Raw genomic sequence first — 24962 nt, forward strand, 5'->3', positions numbered from 1 at the left:
AGCTATCTGCTCAGCCTTCAACCCCCTTTTTTTTTGCTGCATTATAAGCAAATAAGTTACAATGGTGGTGGTGACGGCAGACCCCAAACCTGTGTCACTGGAGACAAGGAGAGAGAGCCGGGACTCTGTTAAAGAAAAGTGTGTAGGGCAAGGGTATAGCCTACCAGGGAAAGGTGAGAAACAAGTAAGGAAAGAAGGGAGGTGTCCTTTTACTTGGGTTAAGATAGCACAATATAGGCCGGGCACGGGGGCTCACGCCTGTAATCCCAGGACCATGGGAAGCCGAGGCAGGTGGATCACCTGAGGTTGGGAGTTCTAGACCAGCCTGACCAACATGGAGAAACCCCATCTCTACTAAAAAAAAAAAAAAAAAAAAAAAAAAACAAAATTAGCCAGGCAAGGTGGTGCGTGCCTGTAATCCCAGCTATTCGGGAGGCTTAGAGAGGAGAATCACTTGAATCCAGGAGGCGGAGGTTGCGGTGAGCTGAGATCATGCCATTGCACTCCAGCCTAGGCAACAAGAGTGAAATTCCATCTCAAAACAAAAAACAAAAGACAAAAAACAACAAAACAAAACAAAAAAACAGATAGTACAATGTAGAAGACACATTAAAGTGGGGGCTTTAGGCAGCTAGCTGTGAGAAACCATGAAATGTCAATTTGTTGAAAATGTTAGATCATTTTCTGCAATCAATGGTATTCAAACTCCATATAGTACCATAGTTTCATATTTGACATTATATAAAATCTGATTTTCAGTTCCCAGGTAGAAGTTTAATGCATACCTGGATTAGTTGTACACTTGACTCTCATTGTTTGCAGATTTCATATTTGCAAATTCACCTACTCATTAAAATGTATTCGTAACCAGAAAATCAATATTTCTGGTGCTTTCACAGTCATTCATAAACATACATTTGCACAGACTAATGAAAAATTTGAGTAACCCAAAGTGCACATTCCAAGCTGGGACTGATGCTTTGTCTTCTAGTTTCAGCTCTCAGAATACACGCAACTGTTCTTCTTGTGATCTATTTAGTGCCGCAGTTTTTGCATTTCTGGGCTTTGTGTTGGTGACTTAGCTGTTTAATGGCCCTGAAAACACAGTGCTAAAGTGCTGTCTAGTGTTCCTAAGTGTAGGAAGGCTGTATCTTAGGGAGAAAATACGTGTGTTAGGTAAGCTATGCTCAGGCATGAGTTATAGTGCTGTTGGCCATGAGGTCAACCTTAATGAATCAATAATACACATTAGATAAGTTGTTTTTAAACAGAAACACACACAAAACAAAGGTATGTATGACTGACTGACAAACTGGCTCACAGGAATTTCCTGTAAATGTTGGAAAATAACTTTATAGATAGGGATATTTGTTTCCTAGGACTGCTAGAACAAACTACCACAAACCTGGTAGCTTAAAACAACAGACATTTATTCTCTCACAGTTCTGGAGCCAGAAGTCTGAAATCAAGGTGCTGGCAGGGTTACATTTTGTTTGAAGGCTTTAAAATGGAAATTCTTGCTTGCCTTTCTCCTACCTTCTGGTGTTTCTTGGCTCTTGGTTTCTTGGCTTACGGCAGCAAAACTCCAATCTCTGCTTCTGTCTTCATTTTGACCTCTTCTCTGTGTGTCTGCGTCCAAATTTTCCTCTCCTTTCTCTTATAAAGAAATCAATCATTGAATTTAGAGCCCATCCTAAATCCAGGATGCTTTCATCTTAAGATATTTAATTACATCTGCAAAGACCCTGCTTCCAAATGAGGTCACATTCTGACGTCTTAGTATACATGAATTTTGGGTGACATTATTCAACTCACTACAATGGGCTTACTAATGGATTACACACAGCTAAGTGACAATATAAAACCTGGAAAAAAAAGGCAAACGAAAATCCAAAATAAAGCATATAAAGGCAAAAAAAAAAAAAAAAAAAAAGGAAGAAAATCAAAATCAAGGTTAGAGACATAGGATACAATGAAAAGGTCTAATATATGCTTATATGGGGTTTCAGAAAAAAAAAAAAGAGAGAAAATATGGCGGAAGCAATACCCAAGGAGACAATATCTGATATTCTGCTATAACTGGTGAGAAATATCAATCTGTAGATTCAAGAGACCCAAAGGATGCCAAGAGGATGCATTTTTAAAAGTCCACATCTAGGTACATCACAGTAAAATTGTGGAAAACCAAAGACAAAGAGAACATCTTCAAAGCAGCTAAAGTTAAAAAGATAGCTAATTTTCAAAGGCAAAACAATTAGATTGACAGCTGACTTCTCAAAAGAAACAATAAAAACCATAAGAGAGTAAAATATCTTTGATGCACTGGAAGGAAATAACAGCACACTCAGATTTACATACCCAGTGAAAATATCCTTCAAAAATGAAGAGGAAATAAAGATATTTTCAGACCAACAAATATGAGAGGAATTTATTATCAGCAGATCTAAATAAGGAAAATATCAAAGAGAATTTTCATATAGTTTTGAGCAAATTTACTATAATTTAATTTTTAAATGATTCAATTCAAGAAACTAGAAAAGGAGCCATAGAATATATATTTAAAGAAATGAGAATAAAGGTAGTCATACAGATCAAGGCAAAAATCAATAAGAGAACAAAAAACATAATAAAGATGATCTCCAAACTGGAAATTTAGAAAGACTAATTAGATAGACATAATAAACAAATACAGAACAAAAAAGGGGAATAATCATAAATATAATGGATATTAAAAATAAAAAGAATATCACAAACTACATCCTAATAAATTTGAAGGCTGATATAAATCAGGTATATTTCTGAAAACAAATAAAATGCCAAAATAGCACAAGCTTTTGAAAGGATGAATAATCATTAAAGAAATTGCAAGATTAATTTAAAAACCTTACTATCTTTAAAATGTCTCAGTCCAAACAGCATTACAAGTGAGTTCCTTCAAGAACATATTATACATATGTGTATAACATGCTACATATTATATGTAAATATAATAATGTATCATATTGTATATATTGTTGTAATAAACAGAAATAGAGTGAAAGCTGCCTATTCAGTTCATGATGTAAAATAACCTTGATAACTAAACCAATTAAAGATGGCCCAAGAAGACAAAATTATAGCCCAATTTCACTTAAAACCATAGGTGGCAAACCTCTAAATAAAATATTGGCTATTAAATGCAAAATTGTATTGAAAAGGAAGATATAATCATCAGTCCGAGTTTCTCCCAGAATGTTGGGATGATTTAACATCACATAATTCACTATGTGAACACACATGCTCATCTTACTAGGTCGAGAAATATTTAATATAGCTCATAAAACCTATTTTCATAAATCTATTTTTGATTTTTAAAGAGCTTTTAGAAGACAAAAACAGAAGAGAATTTTCATAATTTAATGAATGCTAACTCCTCAAAACTGCTAACGAACTTCACACCTACTGGAGAAACTTGAGATGCTTATAAATAAATAAATGTGTGTGTGTGTATTTTTGATATGATTATCCACATTAAAAACACAAGTGATTGGGAGGCTGAGGTGGGAGTATCACGAGGTTAGGAGATCGAGACCATCCTGGCTAACACGGTAAAACCCCATCTCTATTAAAAATACAAAAAATTAGCAGGGCGTGGTGGCATGTGCCTGTAATACAAGCTACCTGGGAGGCTGAGGCAGGAGAATAACTTGAACCCGGGAGGCGGAGGGTGCAGTGAGCCAAGATCACACCACTGCACTCCAGCCTGGGTGACAGAGCAACACTCCGTCTCAAACACACACACACACACACACACACACACACACACACACACACACGTGAATCAAAGACCAACTATTGACAAATAAGGTTCAGCAAGGTTGGTAAACATAAAAATCAGTATGCAAATATCAGTATCATTCTTCTATTTCAATAATAACCAACTAGAAAATATTTTAGAAAATAACAGACCATAAGCTATAAAGATTTTGAAATTAATACAAGAAAGAATGCTCAAAATCTTTATAGTGAAAAAACCTAAAAATTCTCAAGTCACATAAAAGGAAACAAATCTATCTCTGAATTTAATGTAATTCCAATTAAAACTCCACAGTACCTTAAAGAAACTTGACAAACTGATGGCAAAATTGATACAGAAAATTAAAGACACGTGAATACTAAAATAATTTTCAAAATGAGCAGAAAATTGGGTGGAGAGATTCTCCTATCATGAAGACATCACTCAGCTCAGTAATAAAAACACAATGTGGCACTGGTGAGGAAACAAATAGAACTAGACTAGAGAACCTAGAAATATACCCCTTGCCTTTGTAGAAATGGTAGTTAAAAAAGGTAGTATCACGAATCAGTGGGGAATAATAATTTAGTAGATGAAATTGAGAAAATGTGCTTCATTATAAAGAAATTAAAAGTTTGATGCTTACCTCAAATCATACACCATAATAAACTCCAAATAAAGATCTAAATATAAAAGGGAAACTATAAAAGGACACTTCTGTGTTGGAAAAGATTTCTTAAATGAGTTCTTAAAAAGTATGGGTGATGAGGAGGAAAAAGAATAGACTTATCATTAGAATGAAAGTTTTATGTTCAATAAGGACATAAGAGACAACGCTTTGGAGAATAGTTGCAAATCTAAAATAAGACAGACAAGAGTTTAATATCTAGAATGCACAAATGACCTGACATAGATCAGTAAAAAAAAACCAATAACAGATTGTGAAGAGTAGATAGTCCATAGAAAGGGACAACTAAATGGCTAATAAATGTATGAAGAGATGTACAAGCTCAAGAGTAATAAAAAGGCGCATTAAAAATAACAATAAGATACCTAAGTTAAGTTAGATATTATCAAGGGCTGTCAAGGATAAAAGAAAACTGGACTCATGCACGACTGGTGGGAACATAAACAGTACAGCCATTTTGACGAGTTATCTGGCAGTACTTGGTGAAATTAAGTACTATGCCCTAAACCCAGTATTTCCAGATACACACACTAGAATAATTTTTGCACATGTACATAAGGAGATATGGATAAAGTGTTCATCACAGAATTATTTATGTAGTTAGGATTTAGAAGGAACCTTCACAGATGTCTATCACAGGATAAATAGGTAAATTGTGGCATGTATATGAGATATAAGTGACAAAACAACAGTCAGAAGTAATAAACTAGATTTAAAAATAACATGGATAAAAGCATAGTTTAAAAAGGCAGAGTGTCAGAGGGACAGGTTCAAGAGGACTGAGTAGAGGCATTTGATACTTGTCTCCTCCACAAAGAACCAAAAATAGCAAGCAGATAATCATACTTTGAATGGATCGTCTAAGAAAGAAAACTAGAATTCAACATAGAAGTGACAGGAAACAACTAAGGCAAAGAAGGAGAGGGAATCAAGGCAGAGCTAGGATTGGCTGGTAGCCTAAAGAGGCTGCTCAATGTGGAGAAAGGGTAAGTGAGAGACTGCCCGTGGTCCACATATTCCTACGGAGGACTCCCACAGTCCTAGACAAAGGAGAGTCCCTTACCTTCACAGGCCCTGAGACTAACATAGGGAACTGCCTGGAGACCATACCATACAACACCCTTGCTCCAAAGAGGAAACTCATGCTAGGTCCCATGCATCCCTATGTGTTGTAGCTACAACATGGCTGGATACTGAGAGCCCAGTCTCCAGTAGCTGCATTCTGCCATGGGGCCCAACAGTCTCTGCATCTCCACATTCCTGGAGTCCCACTGACATGCCCTGCCTACAGCCACTGCCACTGCTGGCTACTGCTGCCAGGGCTGAAGTGGGAGCCATTGGCAATAATCCTGTTGTCCCCAGAAGCAGGGCTGTGGCATATTTATGAGTGCCATGAGGACAGGCTATCCTAGCCACAGCCATACCCTGAGGCCAAATCATGTGCTATCCAGCCACCTGCCTTCTGCTGCTACCACTGAAAGCAACCCTGCCATCCCCACAGTTGCTGTGACCCTCACCTGAGCATTCCATTGGGGGCCTGGGGATCACTCTGCCTCTGCCAACAATAGCCAGTACCCACTGAGGGACCTGAGGACAGGCCTGCCCAGCCCAGCTCCACCCTCTGGTCAGTGTCTGAGAATGTCATCTGGGGCCTGGGATCACCCTGCCTCATCCATCATCATTGACACCTGAGCACTCCTCCCAGGGTCCTAAGGATGGGACCACCCAACCTGCCACCACCACAGCTGGCACCCACCTGAATGCATCACCTGAGGGCCTGAGTACCTGTTGCAGCCACCTCCAACACCAGTGTGAACCACTTGGGAGCCAGGGAGTTGTTCTGTCACTACCACTGCCTTGTTCACATACCACCCACTGCCCAGGAGCTCAACAACCTGCCCACACACCAGGCCACCAATGCCACTGCTGGCACCCAAGCAAGGTACTGGAAGGCCCAAGAAGTGGCCCACCTGAAGCAGCTAACACAAGTGCCAGTGTATGCTGTCCTGGGGCCCACGGACAGGAATGTCCAGTCTTCCATGGCCACCACTGGGGCCAGAGGAGCAGTCTACCTGGTGTCTCTGTTCCCAGTAAAATTTCACCAAGACCCCCACTAACAACCACACTCTAAGCCACTGAGAAAATCACCTACATACACCAGAGATGCTATTTATAGCCAAATAAATCATACAGAAACTACACTGCTGCACACACTCATAATCAAAGCCAAAGTGTCCTACCCAACAAACATTATAGATACATCATCAGGAAAAAGTCCTCCTCTAAGAGGAAGAAGTGACTATTACACAGATATCAATGTAAGGACACAGAAACACAAAAAAGCAAAGAGATATGACACCTGCAAAGGAACACAGTAATTCCCTAACAACAGATTCCAATGAAAAAGAAATTTATGAAATCCCAGAAAAAGAATTCAAAATGATATTAAAAGTATCAGTGAGATACAGGGGAACACAGATAAACAATATAAAGAATAAGAAAAACAATTCAGGATATGAATGAGAAATTTAGCCAAGAGATAGGTATCATAAAAGAGAACTAAACAAAAATTATTGAAGAATTCAATGAATGAAATAAAAAAATACAATATAAAGCTTCCACAATAGACTAGAACAAGCAGAAGAATTTCAGAACTTGAAGACAAGTCTTTTGAAATAACCCAGTCAATTTTTTTTTAAGAAATAAAAAAGAACGAACAAAGCATACATGACACATGGGACTCCATAAAGCAACCAAACATTCAAAATTTCAGTGTCCCAGAAGGTGAAGAGTTAACCAAAGGGATGCAAAACCTATTTCACAAGATAATAGCTAAAAACTTCCCATCTAGAAAGAGATTTACACATACAGATTCAGAGAGCTGAGAGATCCCCAAGCAGATACAATTCAAAAAACCTCCATACATTATAGTCAAACTGTCAAAGTTTAAAACAATGAGATAATTCTAAAAGCAGCAAGAGAAAGCATCTGGTCACTTATAAGGGAACCTCCATCGACTAACAGTAGATTCTCAGCAGAAACCTTACAGGCCGGGAGAAAATTGGATGATATATAAGTGCTGGAAGAAAAAAAAACCATCAGCCAAGGATACTATACCCAGCAAAGTTATCCTTCATAAATGAAGGAAAAATAAAGTCTTACCCAGACAAGCAAAAGCTGAGGGAATCCATCACCACTAGACTGGTCCTACAAGATGTGCTCTGAAGGGTCCTACATTTAGAAGTGAAAGGATATTATCTACCATCATGAAACACATAAGTATATAAAATCAAAGTAAACACACAAATAAGGAACAGCAAGGACTCAAAAGTTACCAATAAAGAAAACTACCAAACCACAATGACAAACAAGAAATAAGAAGAAAGGTACAAGGATATATAAAATGACCAGAAATCAATTAATAAAATGACAAGAATAAGTTCTTACATATTAATAACATTGAATTTGAACAGATTAAATGTTGCACTTAAAAGATATAGACGGCTGAATAGTTTTTTTTTTTAAAAACCATGACCTAATTATATGCTGCCTACAAAAAACTAATCTATCTATAAAAGCACATATAGTCTAAAAGTCAAAGGATGAAAAAATATCCACCCATGCAAATGGGTTAAAAAAGCAAGCAGGAGTAGCTTTATTTATATTAGATAAAAAAGACTTTAAGTCAAAAATAGTAAAAAGAGACAAAGAAGGTCATTATGTAATGACAAAGGGATCAATTCACAATAGGATAGGGTAATTTTAAACATATATATACCCAACACCTAAGCACTCACATATATAAGGCAAATATTATTAGCTCTAAAAGGAGAGATGAGATAGACTCCAATACAATAATAGTTGAGGACATCAACACATCACTCTCAGCATTAACCAGCTCATATAGACAGAAAATTAACAAAGAAACATGGATTTAAAGTGCACTATAGACCAAATGGACATAACAGACATATACAGAACATTTCATCCAACAGCTCCAGAATACACATTCTTCTCATCAGCACATGGAACATTCTTCAGGATAGACTATATGCTAGGACACAAAGCAAGTCTTAACAATTTTTGAAAAACAGAAATCATATCAAGTATTTTCTCAGACCACAATGAAATAAAACCAGATATCAATAACAAAAGGAACTTTAAAAATTCCACAAATACATAAAAATTAAACAACATGCTCCTCAATGACCACTGGGTCAAGAAAGAAACTAAGGAGAAAATTTTAAAAAGCTCTTAAAATAAATATCGAACGCAACATACCAAAACCTATGGGATATAGCAAAAGCACTGCTAAGAGGAAATTTTGTAGCAATAAATGCGTACATCAAAGAAGAAAGATTTCAATAAACAATCCAATGATGTACCTCTAAGAACTATAAGAGCAAGAACAAGTAAACCCAAAAGTTAATAGGAGAGAAATAAAGATTAGAGAACTAAACAAAATAGACCATAAAAAATACAAAGAATCAATAAAACAAAAAGTTTACTTTTTTAAAAGATAAACAAAATCAATACACTACTAGCTAGTCTAACCAAGAAAAAAAAAAAGGAAGACAGAAGACACAAATAATATTAGAAAAGAAAATGAAGACATTACAACTGATACCCACAAAAACACAAAAGATTGTCAGAGATTATCACGAACAAACTGGGAAATACAGAGGAAATGGATAAATTCCTGTACATACACAATCTACCAAGATTGAATCAGGAAAAAATAGAAAACCTGAATAGACTGATAATGAGTAATAAATCAGTAATAAAAAGTCTCCCAACAACAAAAAAGTCCATGACTGAATGGCTTCATTGCTGAATTCTACCAAATTTACAAAAAAAAGAACACCATTTTTTTTTCAAATTATTTCAAAAAATTGAGGAGGGTATTCTTTTTTTTTTTGAGACCAAATCTCACTCTGTTGCCCCAGCTGGAGTGCAACGGCATCATCATCATATATGTGTGTGTGTGTGTGTGTGTGTGTGTGTGTATATACATCTCAGCTCACTGCAGCCTCTGCCTCCTGGGTTCAAGCAATCCTCCTGCCTCAGACTCCCATGTGGCTAGGATTACTGGCGCATGCTGCCTCACCCAGCTAATTTGAATTTTTAACAGAGATGGGGTTTCACCATGTTGGCCAGGTTGGTCTCAAACTCCTAACCTCAGGTGATCCACCCACCTCGGCCTCCCAAAGTGTTGGGAATATAGGTGGGAGCCACCATGTCTGACTGAGGAAGGTATTCTTTTTAACTCATTCTATGAGGCCAGCATCATCCTGATATTACAACCAGAAGAGGATACAACAAAACAAGAAAACTATAGGCCAATATCCCTGATAAACACAGACACAAAAATCCTCAAGAAAATACTAGCAAACCAAACCCAGCAGCACATTCAAAAGATATTTTGAAAAAGAAATCAACCAAGCAATCCTATTTACAATAGGCACAAAAATCAAATAAAATACATAGGGATAAATTTAACCAAGTAGGAGAAAGACCTTTTCAAGGAAAACTACAAAACACTGATGAAAGAAATGGATATAACTTATTGAAAGACATCCATTCTTACGGATTAAAGAATACCATTAAAATGACCATACTACACAAAGCACCTACAGATTCAATGCGGTCCTTATCAAAATGCCACTGTCATTTTCACAGAAATAGAAAAAACAATCCTAACATTCACTTGAAACCAAAAAGAGCTCAAATAGCCAAAGCATCCTGAGCAAAACCAAAAACCACCAAAGCTAGAGGCATTATACTACCTGACCTCAAAAATATTACAAGACTATAGCAACCAAAGCAGCACAGCATTGGTAAAAAATAGACACAAAGACCAATGAAACAAAATAGGGAACCCAGAAATAAATCCACATGTTGGGGAAAGAATACCCTGTTAAATAAGTGGTGCTGGGAAAACTGGATATCCATACGCAGAAGAATGACACTGGACCTCTATCTCTCACCATACACAAATATCTATTCAACGTGGATTAAAGACTTAAAACATACCACATACAATTATAAAAGTACTAGAAGAAAACATAGGGGAAATGCTTCAGGACATTGGCATAGGCAAAGATTTTATGGTTAAGTCTTTGAAAGCACAGGCAACAAAAACAAAAATACACAAATGGGAATATATATATATATATATTTTTTGAGACGGAGTCTCGCTCTGTCACCCAGGCTGAAGTGCAGTGGCTGGATCTCAGCTCACTGCAAGCTCCGCCTCCCAGGTTTATGCCATTCTCCTGCCTCAGCCTCTCGAGTAGCTGGGACTACAGGCGCCCGACACCTCACCCGGCTAGTTTTTTGTATTTTTTTTAGTAGAGACGGGGTTTCACCGTGTTAGCCAGGATGGTCTCGATCTCCTGATCTCGTGATCCGCCCGTCTCGGCCTCCCAAAGTGCTGGGATTACAGGCTTGAGCCACCACGCCCGGCCAACAAATGGGATTATATTAAATTAAGGAGCTTCTGCACGACAAGGAAACAATCAACACAGTGAAAAGACAACTTGTTGAATGGGAGAAAATATATGCAAACTACTCATCTAACAAGGGACTAATATCCAGAATATACAAGGAACTCAACTAATCAGAAAAAAAAAAAAAAAACCATTAAAAAGTAGTCAAAGGATTTATGAACAGACATTTCTCAAAAGTCATTCAAATGGCCAACAGGTACATGAAATAATGTACAACATCACTAAACATTAAAGACATGGAAATCAAAACCACAATGACATATCATCTTACACCAGTTAAAATGGTTATTATCAAAAAGACAAAAATAACACATGCTGGGAAGGACAGAGAAAAAGGAACTCTTACATACTGTTGATAGGAATGTGAGTTAGTACAGTCATTATGGAAAACAGTATGGTGATTTCTCAAAGAACTAAAAAGAGAACTATCATATGATCCAGCAATCCCACTACTGAATAATTATCAAAAGGAAAAAAATCAGTATATTGAAGGGATACTTGCACCCTGTGTTTATTATAGAATGATTCACAACAGCAAATATATGAAAAGAACCTGTGTTCATCAACAGACCAACGAATAAAGAAAGAAAATGTGGTGTGTACACACACGAATACTATTCAGCCATAGAAAATAATGATATCCTTGTCAATTTGCCACAACATGGATGGAACCAGAGGTCATTATGTTAAGTGAAATAAGCCAGGCACAGAAAGACAAATATCACATGTTCTTACTCACATGTGAGGGCTAAAAAAATTTGATGTAATGGAGATAGAGATTCGAATGATAGATACCAGAGGCTGGGAAGGGTGTTTATGTGGGGTGGTTGAAGAAAGGTTGGTTAATGGGTATAAATACACAGAAGGAATAAATTCTAATGTTCCATAGTGGAGTAGTGTGACTATGTATTGTATATTTTAAAATAGCTAGAAGATAGGACTGGAAACATTCCCAGCACATAGGAATGATAAATTCTCAAGGTGAAGGATACCCTAAATAGCCAAGAGTTGATCACTACACAACCTATGTAAAAAAAATTACATATGCCTCATAAATATGTACAAGTATTATTTATCAATAAAATTTGTCATTTATAAAAATTAAAGGCTGGGGGTGGTGGTTCACGCCTGTAATCCCAGCACTTTGGGAGGCCGAGGCAGGTGGATCACCTGAGGTCAGGAGTTTGAGATCAGCCTGGCCAACATGGCGAAATCCCGTCTCTACTAAAAATGCAAAAATTAGCCAGGCATGGTAGCCAATACCTGTAATCCCAGCTACTCAGGAGGCTGAGGCAGAAGAATCACTTGAACCCGGGAGGTGGAGGTTGCAGTGAGCCAAGATTGCGCCATTGCACTCCAGCCTGCGTGACAGAGCAAGACTCTGTCTCAAAAAAAAAAAAAAAAAGTTAAAAATAGGCATATATATATTATTTTTTCAAAATATACATATAACTAAATACATGGAAAGTAAACCGAAAAGACATGCCAGTATGCCATGTGGCAAAGATTATGATTTTCTGCTCTATATACCTGAGATGAAAAAGAATCACTCAAGTAAAAAAAATGAACCCCAGAGAGATTAAGTTGCAGGATCTCAATTCTTAGTCAACTATATAATGCAGGTCGCCTATTTCCCAGGTCTTTCTACTCTACCACACTCCTCTTTCCCGGGAAGCTGAAAGTGGCATCTATTAAGATAACAACCTTGGGCATGGTGGCTCACGACTGTAATCCCAGCACTTTGGGAGGCCGAGGCAGGTGGATCACCTGAGGTCAGGAGTTTGAGACCAGCCTGACCACATGGTGAAACCCTGTCTACTAAAAATTCAAAAATTAGCCAGGTGTGATGGCGGATGCCTATAATACTAGCTATTTGGGAGGCTGAGACAGGAAAATTGCTTGAATCCAGGAGGCGGAGGTTGCAGTGAGCCGAGATTGCATCACTGCACTCCAACCTGGGTGACAGACTGAGACTCTTTTTCAAAAAAAAAAAAAAAAAAAAAAAAAGATAGCAACCTAATTCCTAGAATTCATTATTTTTTTCCACAGAAGCACAATCTCACTCAACTGTTTCCTGATTTTCTATTGAGGAAAAATAGCCATTACTTCTCAGATATGATTGCCTGTAAATTCAGTTATTCTTGCTTCATGAGTGTTCAAATATGTAAAGCCAAGTATGTACTTTCAGATATTAGGCTGGTGCAAAAGTAACTGCAGTTTTTTCCATTACCTTCAATGGCAAAACCTGCAATTACTTTTGCACCAACCTAATAAAACATGGTAATTTCAGATGTATTGTTATTCTACTGTGAATTTGAGATTACTCAAAATACAATCTTTCAATATTATTTATATTTGAACTGGTTCATTTCTTCTAGACAAATCCAAACTTTTCTATAATTCATGATTTTTATATTAACATCTAGCTATAATGATATTCTGAGATATCATGAAAATTGATAAACCAAAAGGGCTTTGTTTACATATAGAAAACTCATTCTTCATCAATGAGGAAAAATTGACAGCTTCTGTGGGGATATACAAATGTTAGGTAAAGCCATGGATTTCAACCATTTTATAGTTAATAGGCGTCAAAGAAAAACTTTAAAGTTAAACGCTTATAAATACACAGTGTTAGGCCAGGCACAGTGGCTCACTCCTGTAATCCCAGCACTCTGGGAGGCTGAGGCAGGCAGATCACCTGAGGCTAGGAGTTCAAGACAAGCCTGGCCAACATGGTGAAACCCCGTCTTTACTAAAAATTAAAGGATTAGCTGGGTGTGGTGGCACGCACCTGTAATCCCAGCCACTTGGGAGGCTGAGGCAGGAGAATCGCTTGAACCCAGGAGGTGGAGGCTGCAGTGAGCCCAGATTGCACCACTGTACTCCAGCCTAGGCAACAAGAGCGACACTCCATCTGAAAAATAATAAAAAAAAATATAAATACACACACACACAGTGTTAGACAGTAAACACACTGGTTTTAAAATATTTTATAGGAAAAGACGTTTTATAGAAAGCTGTTTGTTATTAATGTCTGGAGTTACATACAGTTGGCTTTATTTCAAAATTTCCTAAGTTATTCTACTTAACATTCAGAAGATGGAAAAAAGAAACAACTTTCAGGTAAGGACAAATACTGCATGATCATTTATGCGAGGTATCTAAAATAGTCAAACTCACTGAAGCAAAGAATAAAATGGTTGCCAGGGGCTGGGGGTTGGGGAAATGGGGAGTTGCTAATCAATCAGTATAAAGTCAGTTATGCAAGATGAAAAAGTTCTAGAGGTCTGCTGCATAATGTGCCTGTAGTTAACAATACTCTATTGTACCCTTAAAAATCTCTAGTGTTCTTACTATCTCCACAACCACTAAATAAAGGACTTTTAAAAAAAACCTTTAGGCCAAGTGCAGTGGCTCACGCCTATAATCCCAGCACTTTGGGAGGCAGAGGCAGGCAGATCACGAGGTCAGGAGATCGAGATCATCCTAGCCAACATGGAGAAACTCCGTCTCTACTAAAAATACAAAAATTAGCTGGGCGTGGTGGTGCACATCTGTAGTCTCAGCTACTCGGGAGGCTGAGGCAGGAGAATCGTTTGAACCCGGGAGGCAGAGGTTGCAGTGAGCCAAGATCATTCCACTGCACTCCAGCCTGGGCAACAATAGCAAAACTCTGTCTCAAAAAAAAAAAAAAAAAAAAAAAAAAAAAAAAAAAAAAAACCTTTAATTTATAATGAGAAATTAAGGATGATTATTTAAATGAAATTACTGATAGTTCAATAGAAGAGCTGGAATATCTCCATCATTCCACTGAAAATGCTTATTAACATTACCAAAGACTTGCATCTTGCTAAATCCTAGGGCCCTTCTCTGCCCTATTTAACCTCTCAGCAGCATTCAGTTAATACTTCCTGTTTGAAATGCCCGTTTCTGTGATATCACTCTCATTTATTTCCAAGCTCCTAGTCCACTGTTTCTTTTACCAAAAAAAACGTTCCTAGTCTTCTCATTTCATTTAATGATACCACTGCCTACCAGTTACTCAGTAAGAATCCGAGAGCCATCCTGGATGTTTCTCTCCTTCATAACTCCCAATTTCAACTCATAAGCAAATCCTTGTTGGCCTCATCCTAATCGTACCCACTTGTCCCGTCCTAGTCCAAAAATCGCCATCATCTTTCATCCAGACTTCTGCAACGGGCTCCTACTGTCTTCTGGCCCACACTCCTGCCCCATACAGTAATTTTTCCACATAATAGCAAGTATCATCTTTTAAATTTCCAGTCTTCCCAGTGTGTTTAGAGTAAAATCTCTAAGACTACACATAATCTGGTCCCCACCCACTTCTAAAGTCTTAACATCATACCCTACCTCATTTGAATCTGATACCCATCCCTATGAAGATGCACTTAACCTCTGCCTGAACTGCTCTTCCTCTAGATCTGCACGTCCAGCTTTCCTCGTTCAAGTGTGAAATAAACTTGATAGAATTTTTCTCTAAAATTAACTGTGTATCTGCCTCTTCCCATACAGCTAAGCTCTTTGAGCACAAGCATAATTTATTCCATATGGTACTCTTCAACTTTATAATGGTCCCTAGCACATGGTAGGCACAATAAATACCTGTCTCAACAGATTAAGCGGTTAGAGAAAGCATATAACCCTTTCAGTTTTCTAGCATGTTTGAATTCCTTTCTTACCTACCTGTTGGTAGTAAAGACAGTAATAATGACAGTGACTAAGTTTTACCAACCAACCCTATCTTACCCAAAAAAGTACATTAGTTTATTATCTATACTTAGTCCCTGAATTTTTTGAGACAAGGTCTCACTGTCGCCCAGGCTGGACTGTAGTGGCATGATCATGGCTCACTGCAGTCTCAACCTCTGTGGGCTCAGGTGATCCTCCCACAATAGCTCTGGATAAGCTGGGACTGCAACCCATACCATCAGGCTGGCTAATTTTTCTATTTTTTTTGTAGAGATGGGGTTTCGCCATGTTGCTGGTTTCAAACTCCTGGGCTCAAGCGATCTGCCCGCCTTGGTCTCCCAAAATGCTGCGATTACAGAAGTGTGAGCCACCTTGCCTGGCCACAAAACTTATTTTTTGAGTTAGGTAACTCTTCAGGTGAAGACCACTAAACTACAAGGGTTCATAATCTGAAGCTTAAAATAAGTTTCTGGAAAGAAAGAAAAAAATTCCATTCATTACTCTAAAAATTGAGAGTTGGGAATATAAAACTATCAAGTATCACAAAATAATAACTCAAATGTCAGATGTATATTGCTTATGTAGTTTCTTGCTGGGCTAATACTATCAACATAATAACACCTACCACTGCTGTATGAAATGCAGCTGAAACAGAAGTAGCTAATCTGTTTTACTCCTCTTCTACTCCCACAACTTGGAAGGCCAAAGGATTTGCAATGACAATTTGCAGTGATATTAGTTTTAGACAGGGTTATACGGCTATTAGTCTGAAAGTTCTTTTAGACTTTCAAAAGCTGTTTGATTGTATTATCACTGTACTTTGAGATTAGGGTGGTCCATTCCACCAGGTGAACGTTACATCTGAGAACACTATTTTTGGATATATAATAAATTCACAAGTGGTTTCTTAGATGTTGCAGTCCTTAAATAGTTCATTTTAAAGCACCATAACAAGGCTTACAAAGCTTGGGAGAGAACATTTCTTACTCCATGTCTTTCCTTGGCTTAATTTCCTGCTTTAAAGTATTTAATTTTATACTGAAGGAATAATTCCTAAGAGACATTTGTTTGCAACATGAATTGTTCCAGGTCAGATAATTAAACAGCTCAGGAGAGACCAGCTCCTTCATGAATGCTTCAAAGCCTAATAAAAAGGTAATCTTAAACATGGAAAATACTAAATCCCTTTCAAACCAAACGAACAAGATTTTCAGTACTTTAGAGAAATATTCTTAAAACATTCAACAGCTATTTTAGAGAAGTATACATTTTTGAAGTACTTGATCAAGCATATATATTGTAGTTTAAAGTTACTGTGCTGATCTTGGGCATTGTAACTAATGTAACACAGTAAATACTTAAGAAGTAGATGAAGTACTTTTTATTAACAATAAGGGAATGTGCACTTCCAGGTAAGTAAAAAAATCCTTGAGTATTTAAGCCTTATAGCATCTTATGACACATCCTGCACATATAATCAGTTCTCAAGTATTAATTGGTGGAACTGACCATTTTAGGCAGACATCCTGTTACATTCCTAATCACCTACTACTTCCTTCCCAACCAGTGTTAGCTCAAGGAAATTGTTACCTTTTACATTAGCTTATGATGAACAAAAGGGAGAAAATTGTTAATGCAACCAATTATGTAACACATTGCAAAACCAAACAGTTTTCTATTTTCCATGTCATTGCTCCATTTCTTGAAATATAATTTTCTTCAGTGTTATTTAAAATAGATGCGCAAAAATTTATTACTGTAGTAAACAGTAGGGGATAGGCAAACATTTTTAACAGAAATTAGATACTCAACACTTGGCATTAGTATGTTGCTAATAAGCATGCCAGAACTTTGACAACTTCATGGGATGACGCTCGAGATTACTTTTTCTACTCTCTAAACTCCCATAAAATGGATGTCCAATAAAACAACCTTTAGCAATTAATTTTAAAATGTCCTTACTTCAGAATTAAAAAATTACTCTAGATTATGTAAATTTGGACAGTCTTCCACATGAAACCTAGTCATAACATGCAAGTTACTGGTACAATGGTAAATTCTTTTCATGGCATATGACATTTGCCCGTTGTCAGAAATAAGTGATATTAAGTAAAATGGAAAACTGGAAAATTACTGTGATAAACTGGTGATGAATTCTGTACTCCCACAGTATGTTTCACTTATTACATATGTATACATATGCACACAAAAAAGTTTTGGCCAGCTATTCATGTGGAAATTCTGAGCAAAGCTTATATTTTGCCAACACAGAACAAAGTTGCCCCCAAATAGTAAGTATTTAAGAAATAATTTTTTCTTTTTTCATGTCACAGGGTTTTAAGTTAGACTTGGCATATACCTTTGATGCCATAATATTTTTTAACTACTACAGGTAATTTAGATATTATTATACGTGACACTAAAAAAGTAAAATTTTAGAGAACCACACACTGGTTTCTTCTGACACATTACCTAAGATAAATCTCCTTAAAATTCAAAAGCAAGTAAGTGACGCTAATTTTAGTGTTTTGAGAAACATGTAGAATCACTACTGACAGTTTAAATTTGTGGTGCTTAATATAACACAAATCCTCCAAATGGCATTTAAAATCAAGTTTTAATGGCCCAAGAAGTTACTATAAATTTAATAATCTCGAGTTAAAAAGAACCTCCAATTTGTCTTCGTTACAAAATTTCTGCCAAACTCCTACTTAAAAATGTACCAGGCCAAGTGCAGTGGCTCATGCCTGTAATCCCAGCACTATGGGAGGCCAGGGTGGTGGATCACCTGGGTCAGGAGTCCGAGACCAGCCTGGCCAACATGGTGAAATCCCATCTCTACTAATAATACAAAAATTAGCTGGGCGTGGTGACAGGCGCCTGTAATCCCAGCTACTCTGGAGGCTGCGGCAGGAGAATCACTTGAACCCAGAAGGTGGAGGTGGCAGTGAGCTGAGATTGCACCATTGCACTCCAGCCTGGGTGACAAGAGCAAAACTATTTCCAAAGAAAGCAAAAACAAAAACAAAAAAACCATATCAAACAAATATAAACAGGATGCTGATTTGGGGGGGGGGAACCTAAAACAATGAAAACAAAAAGAAATCCTCCAGAAAAAGAAAAAAGGAGGAAAATTTTAATTTTGGTCACATGAATGAAGACCAAATGCCTTTTGTATTCTGAAACCTGATACTCCACCTCTTGTTCTGGATAGTGTTCTTAAACACTTTGAAAACAATAGTTAAATGTCAAATTCCTTTTTATTTTTTGTTATATATTTCAGTTCAAAATGTTTATCTTCCTTAAAATGGTAGAAATATTTAGTCATAAATCCCATACGAAGAATGAAACTCCCAGTTTTACTTCTTTTGTATGCTCAAGCCTCACTTCAACAATGTAAATCCAAAGAGAAATTTTCAGGTTTAAAAGTGACTAAAATAATATTTCAAAAAATCCTTAGTAAATTAATGATTACAGATCTCTGAGCTTCTTAAAAAGAGGTAAAGAGAATCCACTAGGCAAATAATTTTTTGTCTTATGGACTAACTGCTTCACCCATAGATTTAGACTGACACTGACACCACAGAAGTATACATACCTGTGTTTACTGAAGAATTACAAACTGATTAAAAAAGAAAATTTCTCACAAAATTTCTACCATCATGGATATTTTAAATATTAAGAATAAGAGTTTTTCAGTTTAAGACAAACCTAAGTCTTACATAAGGTAACAAACAGTACCACCCACAGCATAGCCCATTTAAAACAGGCCTCACTTAAATATTAGGTTCTCAGTTTTCTTGAAAGATGTATCAGCCTGTATATATATACTCATCTTTAAAAAGAAATCAGTTATGTTACATTAAGATGTGGAGAAAAAGTATTTAATCAACAACTTTAATGTAAGAGCAAGAATGAGCAATGGAAATCCAGCTCTTGTAGTAGATAGCATCTACTTGTGGCAGCCAAAGACTTCTTTGCAGTAACTTTTAGCTAGGTTGAGGGATAAAAAGAAAAATGAGATGAACACATTACAATATGATGTGAACCACTGGTACGGTTTTCACAAAAGTGGAAAAGATTTAATCAGTGAATAAATGCTACAAATTTGCCAATCGATTTTTAACTTCCCCTAAATTTATATTTTGATAAGCAATCTCTAAGATTTCAACTCTACAATATTTGATGCACAAAAACACAGAAAAATGTTTTAAGGGAAGAATAAATTATTTTAAGTTAGTCAGACTGTTAAGATATATTTAAAAACCTGTATTCCAGAACAGAAGTCACAGATGACTAACAGAAAAAAAAGAACGCACCTATATCTGGGTAAACAAAGCTACGTAATACACAATTACAATAAATTATTATGGTATAACTTTGGATACTGTTATATATTTAGCCCAGTTTTCCACAGAAAAACAAGTGCATGCTTTCTCTCTAGAAAGTGGAAGATGCACTATTGTACAAAGCAAAGATAGCACAGGAGAACTGGGCACTGCAAGAATTGGAGGATAAAGGTTAAATCATTTCATTCAAATCCTTTGAATTCTAATTCCATCAACTCAAAGTTAAGAAGCGCTTTAGCTTTCAAGGGTTATCACATGCATACATATTTGAATACAGGCACAGAAACTCATCATTTTTATTTGGATAACAAAGGGTCTCCAAATTATATTGAAAAATAAATCCTAATTAATATCACTCTTGTAAAAAAAGTTTAGCACACTTTTCACAAATGATTTATGTAAAAGAGAAGAAAATACACATAATTTTATAATATCTTAAACTCTTTTATTCCCTACCATAGACATTTTGTCTTTTGTTTTCTTTCCGTTTTCTACAATTTCCAACTTGTACCTGTGTTTAATACTGCTTTAGTCTGCTAAAGACATTAACTGATTGCTTTTCTAAATCTAAGGATTATATAGTTTTAGTATAAATATATATCACATATTTTCGTAAAATTTTGACAAAACCGAATAAGCATGCCTTGTTTTAAGTCCATGCTCCTTCCACTGTTTATAAAATCTGATTTAATGATCAAAAAATTCTTGGTTGTCACTCTTCTGTTACAACAATCTTCCTTCTGAACTGCCACCCAGTTTTTACATAATAACAAGCAATAGAAAAACCAAAGAAATTATGTTAATCTTAGTTCTTCCTTTAGACACTATAAAATAATGTGAACTTTTTAAAAAATGAAACAAATACATCCAAAACTCAATACATTCAAATGAGCTGAGTTCCTTTAAGGTAGTTTGTTACCTTGGAAGGCCACAGTTCATTCTCCTAAGTATACTGCACTGCTCAAAAAACCTTTAAAACTCTTTTGGGATTGCTTTCAAAGCCAGTTGTATACTTTCTGCATTACCTCAAAGTTAGGTGGAAGTTTTGGAAACTTTCACTTGGTGCCAAATAATGGTAACTAAAAATAATCAAGCTTCCTAATACTGTATTTTTTAAAACAACATATAATCATAAAGTTAATAGTGTCTGTGACAAATTAACTTTGAATGCAATTCTAAAAGAGTAAACCCAACAGGTTTTGGGCAATGGTAGATTGCTGGCATTAGGAAATAACCTTCCAGCATGATCACTATTCAGAGTAACATTCATTTAGCTGTCTATGTTCTGGCATATTTGTTTAAAGTGAACATTCTGAGAGTCAGTATTCTTTTGAAAAGGAATATCACTCTTTAAAAAAAAAAGAATTTTATTCCTTTAAAGCATCACTGTCATAACTATGCAAGTGTTTTGTTAGAAAGTAGTTCTCCTTACTGCATCAATAAAGACTACTTTTAAAAACTTGAAAGCAAATAACCAGCTTATTTGCCCCCAGGCTTTTTAAAATCATTAACTGAAGATAAAATAATTTGAAATTTCGAAGGTACTAAAAAACAAAACAACAACTCCAAATGTAATAAAAACACATCAAGAACCAAACTACAATTTCTGAGCTGCACTGTTTATTTTGCTGCTTGAAACCTAAGTGACAGTATGCCACTATAATTACGGGGTTTCGTCTAAACCTTTACTACACTGCAGGTACAGAAATATACGGACACATTTTTAGAGAATTGACATTTTGCAAAATGCAGCAAACATTTTAATTTATACATGAGAAAAGGAAGTGTTCAAAAGGGTATGCATTTCAAGTTATTGCAGGTTATTTGTGAGAGAATTTCTGCAGGTAAAACATGTTTAAATTTAACCAACAGTAGCGTGTCAGTGTATTTAAAATCATGACAAAAATCTTCTCTCTGGTCATGTTGCCCATGACAAATTACTATGATGTTGTATGTTTAGGGCAAGATGTCAATACAGCATAAATCCCATGGTATTTTGGTTTTCTTCTGGAGATTAAAGCTGTTTTTCTTGGGATAAATGCAGCAGCAAAACACAAACCAGTTGATCAAAAAAGCACTTCTGCCATAACTCCAATAATTTTCAGGACACATCAACCGACAGTAGTTTTGCCATTCCCAGTTCTTTTAAGGATTACATCTCTGCACTGTTGCCTTAAGGACGTCTGTAAAAGCTTGTTCTCTGTTAAGCCAGTTTACTGACTACAGCCTGGTTGAGAGAATTTAGTTGGTTGGTCCATTTATCTAGTGCAGTATATCGTGCACCACCCCTCTTCTGATGATCCAGTTCAAGGAGTTGGTTGACTTGATCAATTCGGCCATGAATAGTGCTAGAAATAAATAAATAAGATGTGTCTACAAAAGACTTTCATCAAGCACAGTTTCTGGACTAATGTTTCATAAAGTACAGTATCAACAAATGCAAAAAAAAAAAAAAAAAAAAAAGCAGATGCCTACATTAAATGAGTTCAGTGTTAGTTTTAACTTCACTGTGTTATTCAAACTCCAGATAGAAACCAGATTTCAGATACTTTTCATCAGTTTCACTGAAAGAACCATGAGGCATAGATTTATCCAATTAATCAAAGGCAAAAATCACCTGTGAAGTTTTAAGCACTGTACTGTTTTTAAGAAAGATGTAATTTCAAAAATGTTATGTACCACATACCCTATACTTAAAAACATACACAAATACTATTCATTAAATAATTCTTTGGCTGTATATAATAACAAATCCTTCTGAAAAATCATTTAGAACTTTTTATGAGATGTGTTTAATATGCCCATTCATCAAAAACCATCACACATACATATATGTCTCTTCTAATAGAAAACCATAACACGAGGGTGCTTTTTATGAATAATCAATAATCCAATTGCTACCTTTGTCACTATTATTCAAAACTTATGGTACCAAATATTTTGTGATAAAAAATAGTAAAGTACTTACTTATCCAATATGCACTGCACCAGCAAGCTCTCCACATCAGCTACATCTATGTTTAACTCCTAAGACAAAAGACTTGTTATATACTAATTCACATTTTTAAGACTTCATAATTTTACATAATCATTCTAATTTTAATTCATTTCTATCACTTAAGGGAAAATTAGTGAATATTTTTAAACATAATACATTATCACTTCAAAATATCTCTGAGAACACAGGTCTGATAAAGACTTAAAATTTTAACTTCTGAAGTATATTCCTACAAAAATTTTATTGTAGTTGAAGTTAACCCTTCATCAATTATATATTTTAGCTACTACTCTCCCCTACAAATTTTCTCTGAGGGTGAAAGTATGTTTAAAAAGAAATTTCGTGATTCCTAATTTCTTTGTTACAATGTTAAGGCTCTTTGCTGTTAACTCAATTTATGCCAAGAAAACAGAAAAAGTCACATTAAAAGTAAAGCCCAGTCCCAGCTACTCAGGAGGCTGAGGTAGGAGGCTTGCCTGAGGTCAGGAGTTCAAGACTATATAGTGTGCCACACTGTGTCTGTGAATAGACATTGTACTCCAGCCTGGGCTATACAGCAAGACCCTGTCTCTTAAAAAATAAATAAAAATAAATAAAAAATTAAAAGTAAAGCCCTTATGTTTAACTTAAAAAATGTATTATTATAATAAAATGTTATCAAGTTAGAGTGACTCTTAAATGGAAGACTGGTATACTGCATTTATAACTATAAATTATAAACACCATTAAAATCCATGAATGTAAGTACCTTAGAAATAAAAGGAATATGTATTCTTGTGTAAGGCTTAATTAATTTTATAAGCACTTGTGTTCTGATGTTTCGCAAAAGCTCTGAAAGACAAAAAATTAAAGTAACATTTTATTTAAGTTTGTATGATATCTTTATGAATCATTATGTACTCCTAATTATCTTCTCAAAATACATTTTCCTGACTGGCAAGGATATAAAGTGTTTAGATTTTAAAATACCTGGGTCAATGGATGCACAGTATGATCAGTTGCTGCCTATCCCATAACTTCTTGTTCCCACCTCCTTGATTTTGTTGATGTTGACACTCTACTAAAATACTGTCTTGCCTTCTCAATATTACACTACTTATCATGTCCTCAACAGTTAACATACTTTAAGAAGCTCTGATTTATATCAGCCAGCCAAGTTCCTTGTTTTAGACTCTCTCAAAACCTAGAGTACTATATTTCATATAATGCGTTTACAATTTCCTCCAGTTTTGTCTTAAAATTTTTAAAAATCAGGTTGAAATTCATGTACAAAGATTCTACATTTTTCTATATCTATAAACTGCAGTATCATTCTAGGTTCATGTAAGAACTTTTCAAATGTCTGTTGATTAAAAGAGAAAGGAAGATGGGGAACAAGAGAACATTACTTCTGATGCATCTGAAATCTAGTTCCAAATGGTCATTTAAAAACCTTCAAATAGCTCCATAATAGGTGGGAAAATTGGAGCTATAAAAGAGGTTCAAGAACAAAGAGATGATTGTAGTCTTTGGTAATTCAATGTAACTTGCTAAAAACCTCATTCACTTACTGGTATGAAACCTTCACAATGTTACCTTATCTTTCACAGTACATACATCTGAGCATTATCTACAGCAGGATATTTTCAAAACTTTTGTTATTTGTCAAAAATAAACCCTAAAAATTAACTTTGAACCTAAGCATCAATAATAAACATGCAACAGCATCTATATTAGATTTTTTTAAAAAGGGACAGTTACCTTAAACAAAATGGACATTATATAACAAACTTGACTATACTAATACGAAATTGGCTAATTTCTTTAAACAGCTTCATAATTTTAAGGAATATCCCATCCAATGACAGCATTTAGAAACATATCTATACTTTGCAAGAGACAGAAGAAAAACAGCTTAATGCCATGCAGCTTCATTAAGAAGCATTTGTTT

The 24962-nt window shown here is 35.8% G+C and overlaps 1 protein-coding gene across 3 annotated transcripts in view; it reads right to left on the minus strand.

The window, feature by feature from the left end:
- Positions 1-1409: 1409 nt before the first annotated feature.
- The window catches only part of COPS2 (COP9 signalosome subunit 2), a 49281-nt gene continuing 25728 nt past the window's right edge, over positions 1410-24962 (minus strand). For 2 of the 3 annotated variants that reach the window (XM_030931645.1, XM_030931646.1), the window contains exons 11-13: positions 23781-23863; positions 23003-23061; positions 19569-22382 (exon numbers count right to left, since the gene is read on the minus strand). In XM_030931645.1, coding sequence (XP_030787505.1) covers positions 22238-22382; positions 23003-23061; positions 23781-23863 — 287 coding nt within the window. In that variant the 3' untranslated portion in view covers positions 19569-22237. Of the gene's footprint in view, positions 1657-19568; positions 22383-23002; positions 23062-23780; positions 23864-24962 lie in introns of those variants that run through there. The other variant, XM_030931647.1, reaches the window with a different exon arrangement.

The sequence above is a fragment of the Rhinopithecus roxellana genome, chromosome 5, assembly GCF_007565055.1.
Source record: "Rhinopithecus roxellana isolate Shanxi Qingling chromosome 5, ASM756505v1, whole genome shotgun sequence".
Lineage (NCBI taxonomy): Eukaryota > Metazoa > Chordata > Mammalia > Primates > Cercopithecidae > Rhinopithecus > Rhinopithecus roxellana.